The following is a 21,043-nucleotide window of genomic DNA, read 5'->3' on the forward strand; positions in this document are numbered from 1 at the left end:
ACACACACACACACACACACACACACACACACACACACACACACACAAAACAGAAAAAGAAAATACTGCCCAGCATCTTGGCTCACGCCTATAATCCCAGCATTTTGGGAGGCCAAGGTGAGTGGATTGCTTGAGCTCAGGAGTTCGAGACCAGCCTGGGCAACATGATGAAAGCCCATTTCTACAAAAGATACAAAAATTAGCTGGACATGGTAGTACTTGCATGCAGTCCCAGCTACTTGGGAGGCTGAGGTGGGAGAATTCACTTGAGCCTGAGAAGTTGAGGCTGCAGGCTGCAATGAGTGGCGATTGTACCACTGCACTCCAGTCTGGGTGACAGAGATTAAAAGAAAGAAAAGAAAAGAGAAAAAGGAACAGAACTTTGCTGACTAAAAAAAAAACACATTTGCACACTGGATCAAATTATGACCTTTGCCCTGGATCAAGTCCTGTTTCACAATCCAGGAAACACAAGTTCCACCTTGTTGAGATGAAATTTAATGTGGCCCCCAAGTTCTTTGTTGAGATGAATGCCCCTAAATCCATCACTGCTCAAACTTGGTAGTGTCAATTAAGAAATTTGTTTTCGGCCGGGCGCGGTGGCTCAAGCCTGTAATCCCAGCACTTTGGGAGGCCGAGACGGGCGGATCACGAGGTCAGCAGATCGAGACCATCCTGGCTAACACGGTGAAACCCTGTCTCTACTAAAAAATACAAAAAACTAGCTGGGCGAGGTGGCGGGCGCCTGCAGTCCCAGCTACTTGGGAGGCTGAGGCAGGAGAATGGCTTAAACCCAGGAGGCGGAATTTGCAGTGAGCTGGGATCCGGCCACTGCACTCCAGCCTGGGCGACAGAGCGAGACTCTGTCTCAAAAAAAAAAAAAAAAAAGAAATTGTTTTCTTTTGAAAATGTTTACAACTCAATAGTTAGTACAGTTAAATATGTACAGCTAGGCGCAGTGGCTCACACCTGTAATCCCAGCACTTTCTTGAGGCCGAGGCGGGCAGATCACCTGAGGTCGGGAGTTCGAGGCCAGCCTGACCAACATGGGGAAATTCCTGGGTAACAAGAGCAAAACTCCATCTCAAAAAAAATATATATATATATATATAGTCCAGTTACAGCAATAGGACTGGAATGTGCTACTTTGTGTACTTACCACTTATTGGGTACCTACCTACTGGAAGTAACATCGTAAAATTGTAGAAATTCCTCAATCTTTTTAAATCCATGTTCCCTTTTGGTAAATATATAAAATGTCATACCTTCCTTAAATACTTTTTGAAATCTCAAAAGCTTTTTCTTTTTTTTTTTTTTTTTTTTTTTTTTGAGGGGGGGTCTCGCTCTTGCGCCCAGGCTGGAGTGCAGTGGCCAGATTTCAGCTCACTGCAAGCTCCACCTCCCGGGTTCAGGCCATTCTCCTGCCTCAGCCTCCCAAGTAGCTGGGACTACAGGCGCCTGCCATCTCGCCCGGCTAGTTTTTTGTATTTTTTAGTAGAGACGGGGTTTCACCAGGTTAGCCAGGATGGTCTCAATCTGCTGACCTCGTGATCCGCCCATCTCGGCCTCCCAAAGTGCTGGGATTACAGGCTTGAGCCACCGCGCCCGGCCCTTTTCTTTCATCTTCTACATGTAAAATGATCAAATATGCTTTTTGGAAATACATATTTCCTAGAGAAATTCTGATATACTTTTTCTTTTCCATAGGTTATTGGGGTACATACAGGTGGCGTATGGTTACATGAATAAGTTCTTTAGTGCTGATTCGTGAGATTTGGGTGCACCCATCACCCAAGAAGTATATACAGCACCCTATTTGTAGTCTTTTATCCCTTCTCCCTGCCATGCTTCCCCACAAGTTCCCAAGTCCATTGTATCATTCTTATGCCTTTGCATCCTCATAGCTTAGCTCCCACATATCAGTGAGAATATACGATGTTTGGTTTTCCATTCCTGAGTTACTTCACTTAGAATAATAGTCTCCAGTCTCATCTAGGTTGCTGCGAATGCTGTTAATTCATTCCTTTTCTTTTTCTTTTTTTTTTTTTTTTGAGATGGAGTCACCCAGGCTGGAGTGCAGTGGTGTGATCTCAGCTCTCTGCAAGCTCTGCCTCCCGGGTTCATGCCAGTCTCCTGCCTCAGCCTCCCAAGTAGCTGGGTCTACAGGTGCCCACCACCACACCCGGCTAATTTTTTTTTGTATTTTTAGTGGAGATGGGGTTTCACCATATTAGCCAGGATGGTCTCAATCTCCTGACCTCATGATCCGCCCATCTCGGCCTCCCAAAGTGCTGGGATTACAGGCGTGAGCTACCGCACCAGGCCAATTAATTCCTTTTTATGGCTGAATAGTATTCTATTGTATCACAATTTCTGTATCGACTCGTTTATTGATGGGCATTTGGGTTGGTTCTATGATTTTGCAATTGCAGATTGTGCTGCTATAAACATGAGTGTGCAAGTATCTTTTTTGTTTAATGACTTCTTTTCCTCTGGGTAGACACCCAGTAGTGGGATTGCTGGATCACATGGTAGTTCTACTTTTTTTTTTTTTTTTTTTTTGAGATGGAGTCTCACTCTGTTGCCAGGCTGGAGTGCAGTGGCACAGTCTCGGCTCACTGCAACTTCTGCCTCCCAGGTTCAAGCAATTCTCCTGCCTCAGCCTCCTGAGTAGCTGGGACTATAGGCACATGCCACCACGCCCAGCTGATTTTTGTATTTGTAGTAGAGATGGGGTTTCACCTTGTTGGCCAGGATGGTCTCGATCTCTTGACCTTGTGATCTGCCGGCCTTGGCTTCCCAAAGTGCTTGGATTACAGGTGTGAGCCACTGAATCTGGCTTTTTTTTTTTTCCAGACAGAGTTTCACTCTTGTCCCCCAGGCTGCAGTGCAATGACTTGATCTCGGCTCACTGAAACCTCTGCTTCCTGGGTTCAAGTGATTCTCCACCCTCAGCCTCTCGAGTAGCTGGGATTATAGGTGACTGCCACCACACCCACTAATTTTTGTATTTTTAGTAGAGATGGGGTTTTGCAGTGTTGGCCGGGCTGGTCTCGAACTCTTGACCTCAGGTGATCTGCCCACCTCAACCTCCCAAAGTGCTGGGATTACAGGTGTGAGCCACCATGCCCAGCCTGCTTTTAGCTCTTTAAGGAATCTCCAGACTGTTTTCCTCAGTGACTGCACCAGTTTACATTCCCACCAGCAGTGTAGAAGTGTTCCCTGATCACTGCATCCGTGCCAACATCTACTGTTTTTTGATTTTTTGATTATGGCCATTCTTGAAGGAGTAAAGTGCTATCACATTGTGGATGTGATTTGCATTTTACTGATCATGAGTGATGTTGAGCAATTTTTCATATGTTGGCTATTCGTATATCTTCTTTTGAGAATTGTCTATTCATGTCCTTAGCCCACTTTTTGATGGGATTGTTTGTTTTTTTCTTTTTCTTTTTTTTGAGATGGAGTCTTGCTCTGTTGCCCAGGCTGGAGTGCAGTGGTGTGATCTTGGCTCACTGCAAGCTCCGCCTCCTGGGTTCACACCATTCTCCTGCCTCAGCCTCTGGAGTAGCTGGGACTACAGGCGTTCACCACCACACCCAGCTAATTTTTTGTAGTTTTAGTAGAGATGGGGTTTCACCATGTTAGTCAGGATGGTCTTGATCTCCTGACCTTATGATCTGCCCGCCTCGGCCTCCCAAAGTGCTGTGATTACCAGCTTGAGCCACTGCACCCAGCCGATTGTTTTTTTCTTGCTGATTTGTTTGAGTTTGTTGTAGATTCTGAATATTAGTCCTTTGTCAGATGTATAGATTGTGAAAATTTTCTCCCACTCTGTGGGTTGTCTGTTTACTCTGCTGACTGTTCCTTTTGCTGTGTAGAAGCTCTTTAGTTTAATTAAGTACCAGTTATTCATCTTTTTTTTTTTTTTGCATTTGCTTTTGGGTTCTTGGTCATGAAATCCTTGCCTAAGTCAAAGTCTAGAAGGATTTTTCCAATGTTATCTTCTAGAATTTTTATAGTTTCAGGTCTTAGATTTAAGTTCTTCTTTTCAGACAGAGTCTCACCCTGTTGCCCAGGCTGGAGTGCAGTGGCATGATCTCTGCTCACTGCAACCTCTGCCTCCTGGGTTCAAGCAATTCTCCTGCCTCAGCCTCCTGAGCAGCTCCTATTACAGTCGCCGCCCCCCCCCCCCCCCCCCCCCCCCCCCCCCCCCCTTATTTTTTTTTTTTTTTTTTTTTTTTTTTTTTTTTTTTTGAGACGGAGTCTCGCTCTGTCGCCCAGACTGGAGTGCAGTGGCCAGATCTCAGCTCACTGCAACCTCTGCCTCCTGGGTTCAGGCCATTCTTCTGCCTCAGCCTTCCGAGTAGCTGGGACTACAGGCGCCCGCCACCGCGCCCGGCTAGTTTTTTGTAATTTTTAGTAGAGATGGGGTTTCACCGTGTTAGCCAGGATGGTCTTGATCTCCTGACCTCGTGATCCGCCCGTCTCGGCCTCCCAAAGTGCTGGGATTACAGGCTTGAACCACCGCGCCCGGCCTAATTTTTGTATTTTTAATAGAGACGGTGTTTCACCATGCTGGTTAGGCTGGTCTCGAACTCCTGACCTCAGGTAATCCACCCACCTTGGCCTCCCAAAGTGCTGGGATTACAGGTGTGGTGGCCAGATTTAAGTTCTTAATCCATCTTGAGTTGATTTTTTTTTTTTTTTTTTTTTTTTTTTTTTGAGACGGAGTCTTGCTCTGTCGCCCAGGCTGGAGTGCAGTGGCTGGATCTCAGCTCACTGCAAGCTCCGCCTCCCGGGTTCACGCCATTCTCCTGCCTCAGCCGCCCGAGTAGCTGGGACTACAGGCGCCCGCCACCTCGCCCGGCTAGTTTTTTGTATTTTTTAGTAGAGACGGGGTTTCACCCTGTTAGCCAGGATGGTCTCGATCTCCTGACCTCGTGATCCGCCCGCCTCGGCCTCCCAAAGTGCTGGGATTACAGGCTTGAGCCACCGCGCCCGGCGAGTTGATTTTTGTATAAGATGAGAGCTGAGGACCCAGTTTCATTCTCCTACATGTGGCTAGCCAATTATCCCAGTACCATTTGCTGAAAAGGGTGTTCTTTCGCCACTTTATGTTTTTGTTTGCTTTGTTGAAGATCAGTTGGCTGTACTGGGGCAAAACTAATCTCTGATGTTAGAGATAAAGATACTACCTTTTTGATCCACCATCTGCAGTGGAGTCACCACCAAAATGCAGATTTCCATAATACCCTTTATGGAGAAAGCCATCGCTCTTGAGGTGGAACCCTTGAATACAAGGAAATGTAAAAGCCAAGATCCAGGATAAGGAAGGAATTTCTCCTGACCAGTAGTAAAGACTGATCTTTGCTGGCAAGCAACTGGAAGACGGATGTGCTTTGTCTGACTACAATGTTCAAAAGGAGTCCACTCGTCTTGTGTTGAGACTTCATGGTGGTCCTGAGAAAAGGAAGAAGTCTTACACTATTCCCAAAAAGAATAGGCCGGGCACTGTGGCTCATGACTGTAATCCCAGCACTTTGGAAGGCCGAGATGGATGGATCGCTTGAGGCCAGGAGTTTGAGACCAGCCTGGCCAACGTGGTGAAACCACCTCTCTACTAAAATTACAAAACCCAGCTTGGTGTGGTGGCACGTGCCTGTAATCCCAGCTACTTGGGTGGCTGAGGAAGGTGAATCACTTGAACCCAGGAGGCGGAAATTGCAGAGAACTGAGATTATGCCACTGCACTCCAACCTGGACAACAGAGCAAGACCTGGTCTCAAAAAAAAAAAAAAAAAAAAAGGAAAAAAAAAGCATAAAAGAAAGAAGGTGAAGCTGGCTGTCCTGAAATACCATAAGGTGGATGAGAATAGCAAAAATAGTCACATTCGTCAGGAGTGCCCTTCAGATGAATGTGGTGCGGGAGTGTTTATGACCAACCACTCTGACAGACACTATTGTGGCAAATGTCTGACCTATTGCTTCAACAAACCAGAAGACAAGTAAAAGAAATGAAGACAGGCTGGGTGCAGTGGCTCACACTTGTAATCCCAGCACTTTGGAAGGCCAAGGCGGGTGGATCACTTGAGGTTAGGAGTTCAAGACCAGCCTGGGCAACATGGTAAAACCCTTTCTTTACTAAAAATACAAAAATTAACTAGGCATTGTGGTGGGTGCCTGTAGTACCAGCCACTTGGGAGGCTGAGGCAGGAGAATCGATTGAACCCAGGAGGCAGAGGTTGCAAGGTTGCAGTGAGCTGAGATCGCATCACTGCATTCCAGCCGACTCTATCTCAAAAAAAAAAAAAAAGAAAGAAAGAAAATATAAAAAGAAATGAAGATACTGCTTTACTTGGGAGCACAGTGACTAGAAGAGGGCTTCAGGGATGAACTGATGTTCTATCCTTTATCTGGATTCTGGCTACTCAAGTATATTCAATTTGTGAAATTCATTGAGCTATACATTTTTGATTCATGTACTTTTCTGTGTTACACCTCAACAAAAAGTTTATTACCAAGGAAGATGTACAAATGGCTAACAAGCACATAAAAATATGCTCAACATCCTTAGTCATTAGGGAAATGCAAATGAAAACCTCAATGAGATACCACTTCATGCTCACAAGGATGGTTATCATTTTTTTAATGGAAAATAACAAGAGTTGGCAGTGTGTGTAGAAACTAGAATCCTCATACATTGCTGATGGGAATGTAAAATGGTGCAGCTTCTGTGAAAAACAATTTGGCGGTTCCTCAAAAAGTTAAACATAGAATTACCGTATGACCCAGTAATTCCACCCCTAGGTATGTATCCCAAAGAACAGAAAACAGGTGTTCAAACAAATACTTGTACATGAAATGTTCATCAAAGCGCTATTCACAATAACCAAAAGGCGGAAGCAACCCAAGTGTCCATTAACTGAAGAATAGATCAACAAAATGTAGGATATTGATATAATGAAATATTATTCGTCCATAAAGAACAATGAGATACTGGCTGGGTGCGGTGGCTCATGCCTGTAATCCCAGCACTTTGGGAGGCCAAGGCAGGCAGATCACCTGAGGTCAGAAGTTCAGGACCAGCCTGGCCAACGTGATGAAAACCGATCTCTACTAAAAATACAAAAATTAGCCAGGTGTGGTGGCATGTGCCTGCAGTCCCAACTACTCAGGAGGCTGAGGTAGGAGGATCGCTTGAACCCAGGAGGTCAAGGCTGCAGTGAGCTGTAATGCTACTGCACTCCAGCCTGGGACATAGAGCAAGACCCTATCTAAAAAAGAAAAAGGAGAAGGAGAAGAGAAGGAGAAGAAAGGACGAGGGAAGAAGGAGAAAAGTTGATGGTGGCTTGATCTAAGGAGGTAGTGACACCCATGGAGAAAAGTGGGCAGATTCCAGATGTGTTATGAAGTTGACAGGACTTGTTGGATTGAACATAGGCTGTGAAAGGAAGAGGTGAATTAAGGCGTGGTGGCTCACACCTGTTATCCCAGCACTTTGGGAGGCCAAGGTGGGAGGATCACCCAAGGTCAGGAGTTTGAGACCAGCCTGACCAACATGGAGAAACCCCGTCTCTACTAAAAATATAAAATTAGCTGGGTGTGTGATAATGCATGCCTGTAATTCCAGCTACTTGGGAGGCTGAGGCAGGAGAATTGCTTGAACCTGGGCGGCGGAGGTTGTGTTGAGCCAAGATCACGCCATTGTACTCCAACCAGGGCAACAAGGGCGAAACTCTGTCTCGAAAAAAAAAAAAAATTCTCCTAGATTTTAATCTTTGAACAGTTAGGGAGATGATGATGTTCTATTACCCCATGTTGAGCACCCTAAATCCTAGGATGCAGGGGCTTCCTTCCAGGCTGTGGAGGAATCTTGGTATTTCTGAGTAAGAGACAGGGTTGGTGTACCCTTTCTTTCCTTCTGGAATTAGCTCTCTACCCCAACCCCAGCCAGTTTCCACCTTCAGGTATTTTTAAATGATTTTTAATGGGAGACTCAAAGTTATTGCTGACTGCCATTTAGCACTCCCTTGTCCATTCTCAACTCTCTGGTTCTGATACTAGCCCTGCCCATGGCATAGCTCTGCCCGGGGCCCCCTTCCTCTGTGCCTGTCAGGGTCATCAGGCTCGCCTTCAAACAACTATCTCCTTTGCCTCCCCGAAGGCTGAGCAGCCTCTCTGCAAACCCCTATTGTTGGACCTGGTCTATTCTGTCCGGACTGTGGCAGCTGCAGACTATCTAGTCCTGCTGGGCTTCTCTCTCTCTCCACGCTTATTCCTAAAGGCCCTTTGTGCTACCCTAAGACTTTCACAAAGTTTCATCAGGAGTATCCGTCTCCCAACCTCATGATTTGGTATTCCCAGACAGCTACTCTAACCTTATGTGAGCCTCACCTGGTATCTCCCTTTACAGGAGACCCCCTTCCCACAGAAAGCCGGCTCATGAACAGCTGTCTCCAGGCCAGGAGGAAGTGCCAGGCTGATCCCATTTGCAGTGCTGCCTACCACCACCTGGATTCCTGCACCTCTAGCATAAGCACCCCACTGCCCTCAGAGGAGCCTTCAGTCCCTGCGGACTGCCTGGAGGCAGCACAGCAACTCAGGAACAGCTCTCTGATAGGCTGCATGTGCCACCGGCGCATGAAGAACCAGGTTGCCTGCTTGGACATCTATTGGACCGTTCACCGTGCCCGCAGCCTTGGTGAGGCTCCCATTACAGAGTGGGCTAAGCTGGGGAAGATGGCTCTAGGGGGTTGTTTTTTAATCCTGCAGGATATGGGCCACGTGATAGATTCTGATGAGGAGGATAATGAAGCTCTGCATTTGACATCAGAAAAGGTGGGGGGATAATGCCAGGATCTCCTTGGGGCCCCATAACACTGCCCTCTCTTCTCCCTACTTCCCCCTTTCTTACCTGGCAACATGTCAGTTCCCACTTAGCAGAGCTGTGAACCAGGCTGAGGCCCAACCTGGGGAGTTCCTGAAACAGAGGGTATGGACAGTAGATGGGAGAAAAGAGTCTTAACCCATAGATAGGCTCCAAATACCAAGTTCAGAGAAATGCGGAGGTAACATCTTGGTCCAGCCTTTAACAGAAAGAATACTCATTAACCAGCCAGGAGATGTAAGAGAGAGAAGTCACAGAAAGAGCCAAAGAGGAGCTGCCTGTCACTCTTTCCATAGGACCCTTATTAGTCAGCTTTTACTGAACTATGTTGCTGTAACAAAACAGCAACTTGCAAAACAAAGGTTTAATTCTTGCTCATGTTCTGTATTGGCTCTTTCAGGGGTCTTATTCATTCTGGGATCCAGGTTCAAGGTGCAGCCTCTGTCTGGGATGTTCCCTTCTTGTGGCAGGAGGAAATGAGCATTGGTAGAACCACATGATGATTTTTAAAGTTTCTGCTCAGATCTTATGTACACTACGTCTGCTTACATTTCATTCAGAGAGCAAGTCACATGGCCAAGCCTGACATCACTGGATTGAGAATTATACTTCTCCCACAGGGAGATACCAAAAATCTCATGGCAATAAATGAGGATATACAATCTTACAGGGAAGGCAAAGAATGATTGGAAACAATAATACAATCTACCATTGTCAAGTATTCATTTACCTCCCTTCTGCAAGTAAAATACACCCACCTATTTTCCATGAAAGATGCCCTAAAAGCTCTGTTCAAACATGACATCAGGCTGGGCACAGTGGCTCACACCTGTAATCCCAGCACTTTGGGAGGCCAAGGAAGGCAGATCACTTGAGTTCAGGAGTTTAAGATCAACCTGGCCAACATGGGGAAACCTCATCTCTACTAAAATACAAAAAATTAGCTGGGAGTGGTGGTGGGCGCCTGTAATCCCAGGCTATTTGGGAAGCTGAGGCAGGAGAATCACTTGAACCTGGGAAGCAGAGGTTTCAGTGAGTTGAGATTGCACTACTGCACTCCAGCCTAGGCGACAGGGTGAGACTCTGTCTCGAAAAAACAAGCAAACAAACAAACATGACATCAGGCTTCAAGTCTAGGATCTCATGATAGTTTTCAAATTGGGTCTGGATGTGGCTCCTCTTGATCTAAAAACTTATGAACTAAAAAGACAAGTCATCTGCTTTCTATATGTACTCAGCATACAATAAAGGAACAGGGTCAGGATAACCACAACAAACATTCTCAGAAAGGGGAGGAATGGGCATCTAGGTGTGGTGACTCACACCTGTAACTCCAGCCCCTTGGGAGGCCAAGGCGGGAGTATCCCTAAAGCCCAGGAGTTCAAGACCAGCCTGGACAACATAGCGAGCTCCCATCACTACAAAAAGATAAATTAGCTGAGTGTAATGGTGTACAACTGTGGTCCCAGCTACTTGGGAGGCTGAGGTGGGAGGATCACTTGAGCCCAGGATTTTGAGTCTGCAGTGAGCCAAGATCACACCACTGTGCTCCAGCCTGGGTGACAGAGCGAGACCCTGTCTCAGATAAATAAATGAATGGGAGACACACAGCAGACACTGATTCATAGCAATTCTGAAATCCTGCTACACAAATGTTGTAAGGATCCTCTTCCCTGGGAATAGGGATTGCTCTTTAATAAGGCCCTGTTTTTGCTCTACGGGAGTAGTTGCCCTATCCATTGTTTTCCACAGCTCTTGGCCCAGCCCTCTGGAAAGGTCCTTCCTCTTTCAGTTTTCTCTTTGAGCACATTTGAAAAGGGCATTAGGGACTACAATCTACCTGGGGACTGAGCCGCATTCTCAGCCTGCTTCCTGCCCGAGAAATGTTTGGCCATTTTAAGTCTCAAATAGTCACAGTCTCTTTTAATCTACACTGGTAACTCTTTGTAGTACAACTCTCTGAAAACTTAATTGCTGCTTATGTCTTTGATTTCTATCATCTCATGTGCCTGTGGCCTTTCCCACAATTCAAGACATGCCTCTTTTTCTACACCTAATTAGAAGCACCTAGCCCTTATCAGGCTTCTGTGCAAGAGCCACTACTTTAGTCTTTTTTCACTGAGTACATTTGTCCAACTGGCAAGATTTATTGGGAACCATCTTAATCAACTGAAAGATCTCCACAAACAGTATGATAGCCACATACCTCATTTGGTCTTTCCCCCAAGGCTGAGTTGTAATCAGCCTTATCACTCAAAGCATTTTTTTTTTTTTTATGTTTTATATTTTACCTTATGAATACGAGAAACAGTGGCATTTCTTTTCTTTCTTTCTTTTTTTTTTTTTTTTGAAACAGAGTCTTGCTCTGTTGCCCTGGCTGGAGTGCAGTGGCTTGATCTCGGCTCACTGCAACCTCTGCCTCCCAGGTTCAAGCGATTCTCCTGCCTCAGGCTTCTGAGTAGCTGGGATTACAGGCACCCGCCACCATGCCCAGCTAATTTTTGTATTTTTAGTAGAGACAGGGTTTCACCATGTTGGTCAGGCTGGTCTCAAACTCCTGACCTTGTGATCTGCCTGCCTCAGCCTCCCAAAATGCTGGAATTACAGGTGTGAGTCACCACGCCCAGCACAGTTGCATTTCTTAACCCTGCAAGTCCTGAAATTTCTAGATTATCTTTTCCTCCACATTTGGGAACTGGCCAATTCTTTTCTGAGCTTATGTCTTGTAGTACCTTGCCAAATGCAGCCAATAGCAATCAAGACATACTGGTAAACTGCTTCTCAGCTTCTCCTAACAGTACAAGCTCATTCAGCATATAATCTTCCCAGTTATCACAGGCAACAATTTTACCAGATGCTTTGCCACTGCATAATGAAGACTGCCATCTTTCTAGCCCCCAGTAACAGCTGCTTTACCACCCACTGCCCAGTACCAAAACCAATGACACACATTATATTATTTTATTACTGTAGCACTCCACTTCTAGGTACCAATTGGATTTTATTTTTGCTGTTTTTTAGTCAGAGTCTCACTTGTCACCCAGGCTGGAGTGCAGTGGCACATTCATAGCTCACTGCAGCCTCAACCTCCTGAGCTCAAGTGGTCCTCCCACCTCAGCCTCCCGAGTAGCTGGGACTACATGTGTGTGCCACCGGACCCAGCTAATTTTAAAATTTTTTGTAGAGATGAAGTCCTGCTGTGTTTCCCAGGCTGGTCTTGAGCTCCTGGGCTCAAGGAATATTCCCGCCTCAGCCTCCCAGTTGCATTTTTTTTTTTTTGTAAGATGGAGCCTCACTCTGTCACCCAGGCTGGAGTGCAGTGGCATGGTCGTGGCTCACTGCAGCCTCTGCCTCCTGGGTTCAAGTGATTCTCTCACCTCAGCCTCCTGGGTAGCTGGGATTACAAGCATGCACCACCATGCCCAACTAATTTTTTTTTTTTTTTTTTTGAGACAGAGTCTCACTCTGTTGTCCAGGCTGGAGTGCAGTGGTGTGATCTTGCCTTACTGCAAGCTCCACCTCCCAGGTTCACGCCATTCACCTGCCTCAGCCTCCCGAGTAGCTGGGACTACAGGCACCCGCCACCACGCCTGGCTAATTTTTTGTATTTTTAGTGGAGATGGGGTTACACTGTGTTAGCCAGGATGATCTCGATCTCCTGACCTCGTGATCCTCCCACTTCAGCCTCCCAAAGTGCTTGGATTACAGGCATGAGCCACCGCGCCTGGCTAATTTTTGTATTTTCAGTAGAGATGGGGTTTCACCATGTTGGCCAGGCTGGTCTCGAACTCCTGACCTCAGGTGATCCACCCGCCTAGGCATCCCAAAGTGCTAGGATTACAGCTGTGAGCCACCGCACCTGGCACGCCATTGCATTTTTAGTAAGAATTTGCTAGGTTATGCTATTGTAACAACCAGTTCCCAAATCTCTGGCTTTCAACAACAAAAATGTATTTCTTGCTCATGTTACACATCTGCTGGAGGCTTCTATGAGTTGGCCTTGTCTCTGTTCTACTTGTCTTCTTCACGGAGGATCCAGGCTGGTAGAGGAGAAAGAGTAGCAGCAGAACCACGTGAGGGTTCTTAAAGCTTCTGCTCAGATGTGATTTACATCACTTCAGCTCACAATCCACAGGCCAGAGCAAGTCACATGGCCAAGCCTGCCATCAGTGGGGTGAGGAAGTATACGCCTCTCACAGGGAGTGTGAAAGTTACATGGCAACAGGTGGGGAAGTATAATCCTCCCAAGGGGTGGGGAACAAATAATTGGAAACAATAATACAGTTTGCCCCACTCCTTGTTCCCTGTTTTCTACTCCTCATCCTAATCACTTCTCTTTCTGAACTTCCTCGGAGGCTTCTCCCTGAATCCTCTTGCCTCCCTACACTGTGTGCTGATAAGTGCGATGGTGCCCAGCATATTTATTTATCTCACTTATACCATGGTGCTCAGCACACAGTGTGCTCAACAAATGGTAGCTCTTATTATTATTATAGTTTATTGGTGGAACCCAGCCTATACCTTATGGCCCTGCATTTTTCTTGTCTCTGCACAGCTTGCAGCTGGTTAGGTAGAGGCTCTGCTTTTCCTTTTCTCCACAGGGCTTTGAGGTCTGAGCCAGCAGCTTCAGCCCCTCCCACCTACCCCACCCTGGTCCTCAGCATTCTGGTGCTCCCCACCTTGTCTCTAGGTAACTATGAGCTGGATGTCTCCCCCTATGAAGACACAGTGACCAGCAAACCCTGGAAAATGAATCTCAGCAAACTGAACATGCTCAAACCAGGTGTGGAGGGCAATTAGGCTCGGGAACCAGAGGCTGGGGCTGGACCCTAGAGGAAGGGTGGCTGGGGAGGGGCACAAGTTGGGGGGCTTATAAGGGGAAAGTTTCTAGCCTACCAGGTGACTAAGGAAGACTGTGTCAGGCTGGAAGTGTGAGCTCTGGGGCATGGTCTGGTCTCACAGGTGTCTCCAAAGGACAGCAGTTATTAGTGAGGCCATTGAAGAGAGCCCATTAGGGCTCCCTGTTTCTACAAGGCGGGCCCCTGCAAAGGGTGTGGTGGGAGTGGCAGCAGCCCCAGGAAAAATTGTGCTGAAATGGAGTATTTACTTGCATTCAAGGCAGCTGGGAAAGTAGCCTTTTTGTCCCTGAAGACTAGGAAATTGCTGTTTTCAACCATTCTAATGGGATGGGCGAGGTATTGGGCAGGAAAAGAGAGTGTGATTCTGCACGGGGTGACTCAGGGTGGGGAGCCATCAGTCTGGCAAGGACTGTGATGCATGTTTTTCAGGAAAGTGAGACTATGAGTTAATTGGGGAAAAACACACACACATGCTTTTTGAGAAAGATGTGAGCTTTGCTATATAGTCAGTTTTTTTATCATTAGAATTAGAATTTTGAGAAAAAGGCATAGAGTTTCATGCATGAAAAACTCTTAGTGACAAGCTTAGCAAATAACCTGTTGCAATTACTTGATTACTATGGCTGCTGGAATATTCTGTTAATAGAAATATCACCATAATTTCCCAAGATTCAGAGTATGGGGAACAGAGTATACATGAATCAGTAAATGAAAGATGGGCAGGTGACATTAAAATGGAACAGGATAGGTGCAGATGAAGCCAAAACCAAACCAGAAACCTAAACTGGAATTTGGCTGCATCTGTTTTGGACAGTTCTGAAAGTGCTTCAGAATGTTGCAGGTACTCTGGGTTATCATTTCTACCATCAGCTCTCACAGCGCAGCACTGAGGAAAGAGGTATGGTTTTCTGAGCTTTCTGGCTGCTTGAATTCTAGATAAATGGGTGTTCAATGCATATAGATGATGATAGTGATTATTCTTATTATTTTACCTAGTCAAGATGAGGAGTTGGGCCGGGCATGGTGGCTCATGCCTGTAATCCCAGCACTTTGGGAGGCCAAGGCGGGCAGATCTCCTGAGGTCGGGAGTTCAAGACCAGCCTGGCTAACATGATGAAACTCCGTTTCTACTAAAAATACAAAAAAATTAGCTGGGCGTCATGGCGCGTGCCTGTAATCCCAGCTACTCGGGAGGCTGAGGCAGGAGAATTGCTTGAACCCAGGAGGCGGAGGTTGCAGTGAGCTGAGATCGTGCCACTGCACTCCAGCCTGGGCAACAAGAGCAAAACTCCGCAAAAAAAAAAAAAAAAAAAAAAAAGGAGGAGGATGGGGAAGGCTGCAGAAGAGCAGGTAGAGTTTGTGGGGAGAGGGGAAGCCCTGGATTAGGAGTGGGTTTATTCAGGACAGGCTTTCTTTTCCTCCTATATCCACTACCTTCCTTGTCAAATCAGGGGTTTTCCGGGGTTCCTATGGAGCCTGGGCTGCAGGCGTGCAGAGGGCCCAGCCCAGTGACTCCCTGCCCTTTCCCCCTAGACTCAGACCTCTGCCTCAAGTTTGCCATGCTGTGTACTCTCAATGACAAGTGTGACCGGCTGCGCAAGGCCTACGGGGAGGCGTGCTCTGGTCCCCACTGCCAGCGCCACGTCTGCCTCAAGCAGCTGCTCACTTTCTTCGAGAAGGCCGCCGAGCCTCATGCGCAAGGCCTGCTACTGTGCCCATGCGCCCCCAACGACCGGGGCTGCGGGGAGCGCCGGCGCAACACCATCGCCCCCAGCTGCGCGCTGCCACCTGTGGCCCCCAACTGCCTGGAGCTGCGGCGCCTCTGCTTCTCCGACCCGCTTTGCAGGTGTGTGGTTTGGGAAGACAGGGTGGGCCAGGGATGTGGCACACGCCACTCCTTCCTGGCCATGTTCCTGTGCTGAGCAGGGTCTGACCCTCCCAGGGAACCGTGGACCCATTGGCTGCTTTACCGAGTAGCTACCTTGGATATTTTGTGAAAGTCTTTTCTCAAAAAGAATATGTTTCTTTTTTCTTTGCTGTAAAATCTCAGGAAATATAAAAATATATTTTTAAAAATCATTCAAAATTCTATCACCTGAAGATAATCTATCATACTTTGGGAAGCATTTCCTTCCAGTCATTTTTCTATCCAGATAACAAAAGTAAACATTCTGGGAATATATTTGTGCCTTACTTTTTTTCTCTTATGGCACATATCTCATGAGCATTTTTCCGTGGAGGTGGTGTGGGGTAGTGGTAAGACGGGATCTGAAGTCAGACAGGTGTGAATTTAAATCCTGGGTCTCTGTGATCTTGAGCACATCACTTAACCTAAAAATTCCATCACTAAACCTAAGGTTCCATTTAGTCTCCTATAAAAACTGGGATAATAATGCAGACCTCATGGGATTCTGGTGAGAGTTAAATTACATAATTTATATAGAGTGGTGTAGAGTACCGGTGAAGAGTAAGTGCTTAATAAATGGTAGTGCTTATTTTTTCACTTACTGTCCTTTAAGAACTTTTTTCTTTTTCTTTTTCTTTCTTTATTTATTTTTTTTTTTTTTTTTTTTTCCCTGTTTTTTGAGATGGAGTCTCGCTCTGTCGCCCAGGCTGGAGTGCAGCGGCCGGATCTCAGCTCACTGCAAGCTGGGCTACAGGCGCCCGCCACTTCGCCTGGCTAGTTTTTTTTGTATTTTTTAGTAGAGACAGGGTTTCACTGTGTTAGCCAGGATGGTCTCGATCTCCTGACCTCGTGATCCGCCGGTCTAGGCCTCTCAAAGTGCTGGGATTACGGGCTTGAGCCACTGCGCCCGGCCTTTTTTTTTTTTTTTTTTGAGACAGAGTCCCCCTCTGTCACCCAGGCTGGAGTGCAGTGGCACGATCTCGGCTCACTGCAACCTCTTTCTCCCAGGTTCAAGCGATTCTCCTGCCTCAGCCTCTCCAGTAGCTAGGACTACAGGCTTGCACCACCATGCCCAGCTAATTTTTGTATTTTTAGTAGAGATGGGGTTTCACTATGTTGGCCAGGCTGGTCTTGAACTCCTGAGCTTGTTATCAGCCTGCCTCGGCCTCCCAAAGTGCTAGGATTACGGGTGTGAGCCACCATGCCCAGCCAAGAACTTAATTTTTAAATGCATGCATTATATTCCATGTATGGATGCCCTACACTTTATTTAACCATTCCTCTATTGCTAGATATTTAGGTTTTTTTTTTTTTGTTTTTGTTTTTAAGACGGAGTCTCATTTTGTCGCCCAGGCTGGAGTGCAGTGGTGCAATCTCGGTTCATGCAGCCTCCGCCTCCTGGGTTCAAGGGATACTCCCCCCTCAGCCTCCCAAGTAGGTGGGATTACAGGCGCCCGCCACCATGCCCAGCTAATTTTTTTTTTTTTTTTTTTTTTGTATTTTCAATAGGGATGGGGTTTAGCTGTGTTGGCCAGGCTAGTCTCGAATTCCTGGCCTCAGTTGATCTGCCTGCTTTGGCCTCCTAAAGTACTGGAATTATAGGTGTGAGCCACCGTGTCCAGCCAGGTTGGTTCTTTTTTTTCCTTTTTTTTTTTTGAGACAGAGTCTTGCTCTATCACCCAGGCTGGAGGGCAGTGCTCACTGCAACCTCCATCTCCCGGGTTCAAGCGATTCTCCTGCCTCAGCCTCCTGAGTAGGCTGGGACTATAAGTGCACACTACAGTGCCCAGCTGATTTTTATATTTTCAGTAGGGATGGGGTTTTGCCACGTTGGCCAGGCCAGTGTTGAACTCCTGAGCTCAAGTGATCAGCCCACTTCAGCCTCCCAAAATGCTGGGATTATAGGCATGAGCCACCACGCTTGTCCAACTCTTACTCTTTAATCTTTGTGCACTAATGTAATTATTACTTAGGATGTGCTGCTACTAGTGCCATGGCCAGATCAAAGGACATGGGAGCTGTAAGGTATTTGATAGATTTGATAAATATTCTCTTCAGGAAATTTGAAATTGTGATCTGGCTTTCCTGTGTCTTCTCAGGATAAAATACTCACAGAATTGAAGCTATCATTCATTCAAGTGACATTTGTTGACAATAACCTTGGTTTGCAACTTGGTTCTCCTACGTAGTTCTTTGTAACCTTGGGCAAGTTACTTAACCTCTGAGACTACCACTTTCTTCATCTGTAAACTATCTTATAGTCAGGGCTCTTAATAATCATAATACTAACATCTATTGAATAACTAAATACTTACTATGGGCTAGATACTGTTTTAAGTATTAACTCATCTAAACCTCACAAGAACCCCAATAAGGTAGATCGATCCTTCCTTCCTTCCTTCTTTCCTTCCTTCCTTCTTTCCTCTCTCTGTCTCTTCTTCTCTCCTTCCTTTTTTCCTTCCTCTCTCTTTTTCCCCTTCCTTCCTGTCTCCTTCTCTTCTCTTCTCTCTTTCTTTCCTTCCCTTCCTCCCTTCCTCCCTTCCTCCTTTCCTTCTTTCTTTCCTTCTTTCCTTCCCTCCCTCCCTCCCTTCTTTCTTTCTTCCTCTCTTTCTTTCTTTCTTTCTTTCTTTCTTTCTTTCTTTCTTTCTTTCTTTCTTTCTTTCTTTCTTTCTTTCTTTCTTTCGACAGGGTCTTGCTATGTTGCTCAGGGTGGTCTCCAACTCCTGAGCTCAACTGATTCTCCCATCTCAGCCTCCCAATTAGCTGGGATTACAGGCGTGAGCCACTACGCCTGGCTTATGCATTCTCTTGCTTCATCCTCACAAAAATCCACGAGGTAGTGCTGCTGTCATCTCTATTTTATAGTTGAAGAAACTGAGGTTAAAGAAACTATCTGAGATCTCATAAGTAGGGATCGTGGAGCCCATACTCAGAGTGAAATGCTGTGGGTTCTGAGGAATGGTACATTTCATTGTGACGGGGGCACACTTCACAGAGGTAGAGGCCCTGGGCCAGGCTCTGAAGGCAGAGGAGGATTTGACACGACAATGGGCATTCCAACCTAATGGGGCATGAGGGAGAAGGCTGCAGGCCGGACCCTCAAGGGTGACTCTTGAAATTTTCCTGGCTGAGTGCAGTGGCTCATACCTGTAATCCCAGCACTTTGGGAGGCCGAGGCAGGTGGGTCACCTGAGGTCAGGAGTTTGAGACCAGCCTGGCCAACATGGTGAAACCCCGTCTCTACTAAAAATAAAAAATTAGCCAGGTATGGTGGTGCGCACCTGTAGTCCCAGCTACTCGGGAGGCTAAGGCAGGAGAATCACTTGAACCTGAGAGGTGGAGGTTGCAGTGAGCCAAGATTGAGCCACTGCACTCCAGCCTGGGCAAGAAAGAGCGAGACACCATCTCAAAAAAGAAAGAAAGAAAGAAAGAAATTTCCCTTCTTCCAGATCACGCCTGGTGGATTTCCAGACCCACTGCCATCCCATGGACATCCTAGGAACTTGTGCAACGGAGCAGTCCAGATGTCTACGAGCATACCTGGGGCTGATTGGTGAGGCTGGGGGCATGTGTAGGGAACCCCATGTTGGCTACGCCTGACGGTGGGAATGCTCTGGAGATAAAGGATGTGATCCTGACATGGGTGGAATAGGTGGGAGCTACAGTTAGGGTTAGCCTAGGCCCTGACTACCCTTTCCCTCTTCACTCCACAGGGACTGCCATGACCCCCAACTTTGTCAGCAATGTCAACACCAGTGTTGCCTTAAGCTGCACCTGTCGAGGCAGTGGCAACCTGCAGGAGGAGTGTGAACAGCTGGAAGGGTTCTTCTCCCACAACCCTTGCCTCAGTGAGTGTGCTGTACTTGCTCCCAGCCCCCGGGGCTGAGTCAGCTGGACTCAAGGGAAGGAAAAGGGTCAACTCTGTGGCCCAGGCTGGTTGCATCCATCTCCACCAGACAGAGCAGCTCCTAGCATAGGCTTTCATTGCCGTAGCCCGGGCCTTTCTTCTGTCTCCCACTCCCTGAGAAACCTCCCACGCTGCCTGTTCAAGCTGTCTGGAACCCAGGAACATCTCCAGCTCAAGAAACACGTAGAATGAGCGAGTATCCCACTTCCACCTCCCACCCACTTGCTCCCCTATTGCCCAGGGTCCCCGTGGCATTCCCTTTCCTTCCTTGGGAGCCTGAGAAATCTCCTGCCCCTATACCCTTCCAATGAGCCTTCTCTCCTCTCTTCAGCGGAGGCCATTGCAGCTAAGATGCGTTTTCACAGCCAGCTCTTCTACCAGGACTGGCCACACCCTACCTTTGCTGTGATGGCACACCAGGTAGGGCCTCCTCTGTTATACCCCTCAGACTTTACTGGGCCAGCTGGGGAAAACCCAAATTAGGCAGACAAAGGGATAGAGGTGGGGGGCTGACCTCCTCATTGCCATGAATATAGAGACCTCTACTGGATACCTCAGGGGAAGGGGAATACCTCTTGACTGAGGCTGAGGTAGTGAAGGGGCTGAAGAAAATCCCCTGAGATAACTCCATTCCATTTCTTCCACAGAATGAAAACCGTGCTCTGAGGTCACAGCCCTGGGTGCCCTCTCTTTTCTCCTGCACGCTTCCCTTGATTCTGCTCCTGAGCCTGTGGTAGCTGGACTTTCCTAGGGCCCTCTTCCCCTCCACCACATCCAGCCAGACTTGCAGCCCACAAGGTGTGAGGAAAGGACAGCAGCAGAAAGGAGGTGCAGTGCACAGATGAGGGCACAGGAAAAGCTATCGGTTATGACCTCCAGATCCTTATTGGTCTGGTCCTCATTCCCTCCACCCTGTCTCCACTTCTGATTCATGCTGCCCCTCCTTGGTGACCACAATTTAGCCATATTATCTGGTGGTGACTAGCTCCACCAAGCCCCTTTCTAAGCCCTTCCTCTTGACTACCAGGATCACCAGAATCTAATAAGTTAGCCATTCTCTATTGCATTCCAGGTTAGGGTTAGGGTAGGCAGGACTGGGTGTTCTGAGGTAGCCTAGAAAGACATTATCCTTTGTGAGGAAGGCTCCTGCCCGCTCGTCTCCTCCTCTGAATGGTGGATGGAAACCTACTGCCTGCACTGCCCTGTCCCCGGATCCTGCAGAACATCCAGACATCAGGAGCTGGAGCCTATGGGCCTTGCTTTATTCCTATTATTGTCCGAAAGTCCCTCTGGGCTCTTGGATCATGATTAAACCTTTGACTTAAGACTTTGCTCTTTTTCCATTTTCTCAAATTTTGAATATCTGTAGAACTAGGGTGTTAATGAAAGAACACAGGCCAGGTGATGAGACACAGCAACCCTACCACCAACTGCTATATGACTTCAGGTATATCTCCTAGCCTCTCTGTGTTCTTGACATG

At 47.1% G+C, this 21,043-nt stretch overlaps 1 protein-coding gene across 2 annotated transcripts in view; it reads left to right on the plus strand.

Annotated features, from left to right (window-relative positions):
- Positions 1-20,887, plus strand: part of GFRA3 (GDNF family receptor alpha 3) — a 23,572-nt gene extending 2,685 nt beyond the window's left edge. Inside the window, exons 2-8 of one of the 2 annotated variants that reach the window (XM_023193734.2) lie at positions 8,417-8,704; positions 13,581-13,673; positions 15,283-15,595; positions 19,105-19,208; positions 19,369-19,503; positions 19,894-19,982; positions 20,210-20,887. In XM_023193734.2, the coding sequence (XP_023049502.1) occupies positions 8,417-8,704; positions 13,581-13,673; positions 15,283-15,595; positions 19,105-19,208; positions 19,369-19,503; positions 19,894-19,982; positions 20,210-20,299 (1,112 nt within the window). In that variant the 3' untranslated portion in view covers positions 20,300-20,887. The remainder of the gene's footprint in view (positions 1-8,416; positions 8,705-13,580; positions 13,674-15,282; positions 15,596-19,104; positions 19,209-19,368; positions 19,504-19,893; positions 19,983-20,209) is intronic. The other variant, XM_023193737.1, reaches the window with a different exon arrangement.
- The last annotated feature ends 156 nt before the right edge of the window (positions 20,888-21,043 follow it).

The sequence above is a fragment of the Piliocolobus tephrosceles genome, chromosome 4, assembly GCF_002776525.5.
Source record: "Piliocolobus tephrosceles isolate RC106 chromosome 4, ASM277652v3, whole genome shotgun sequence".
NCBI lineage: Eukaryota > Metazoa > Chordata > Mammalia > Primates > Cercopithecidae > Piliocolobus > Piliocolobus tephrosceles.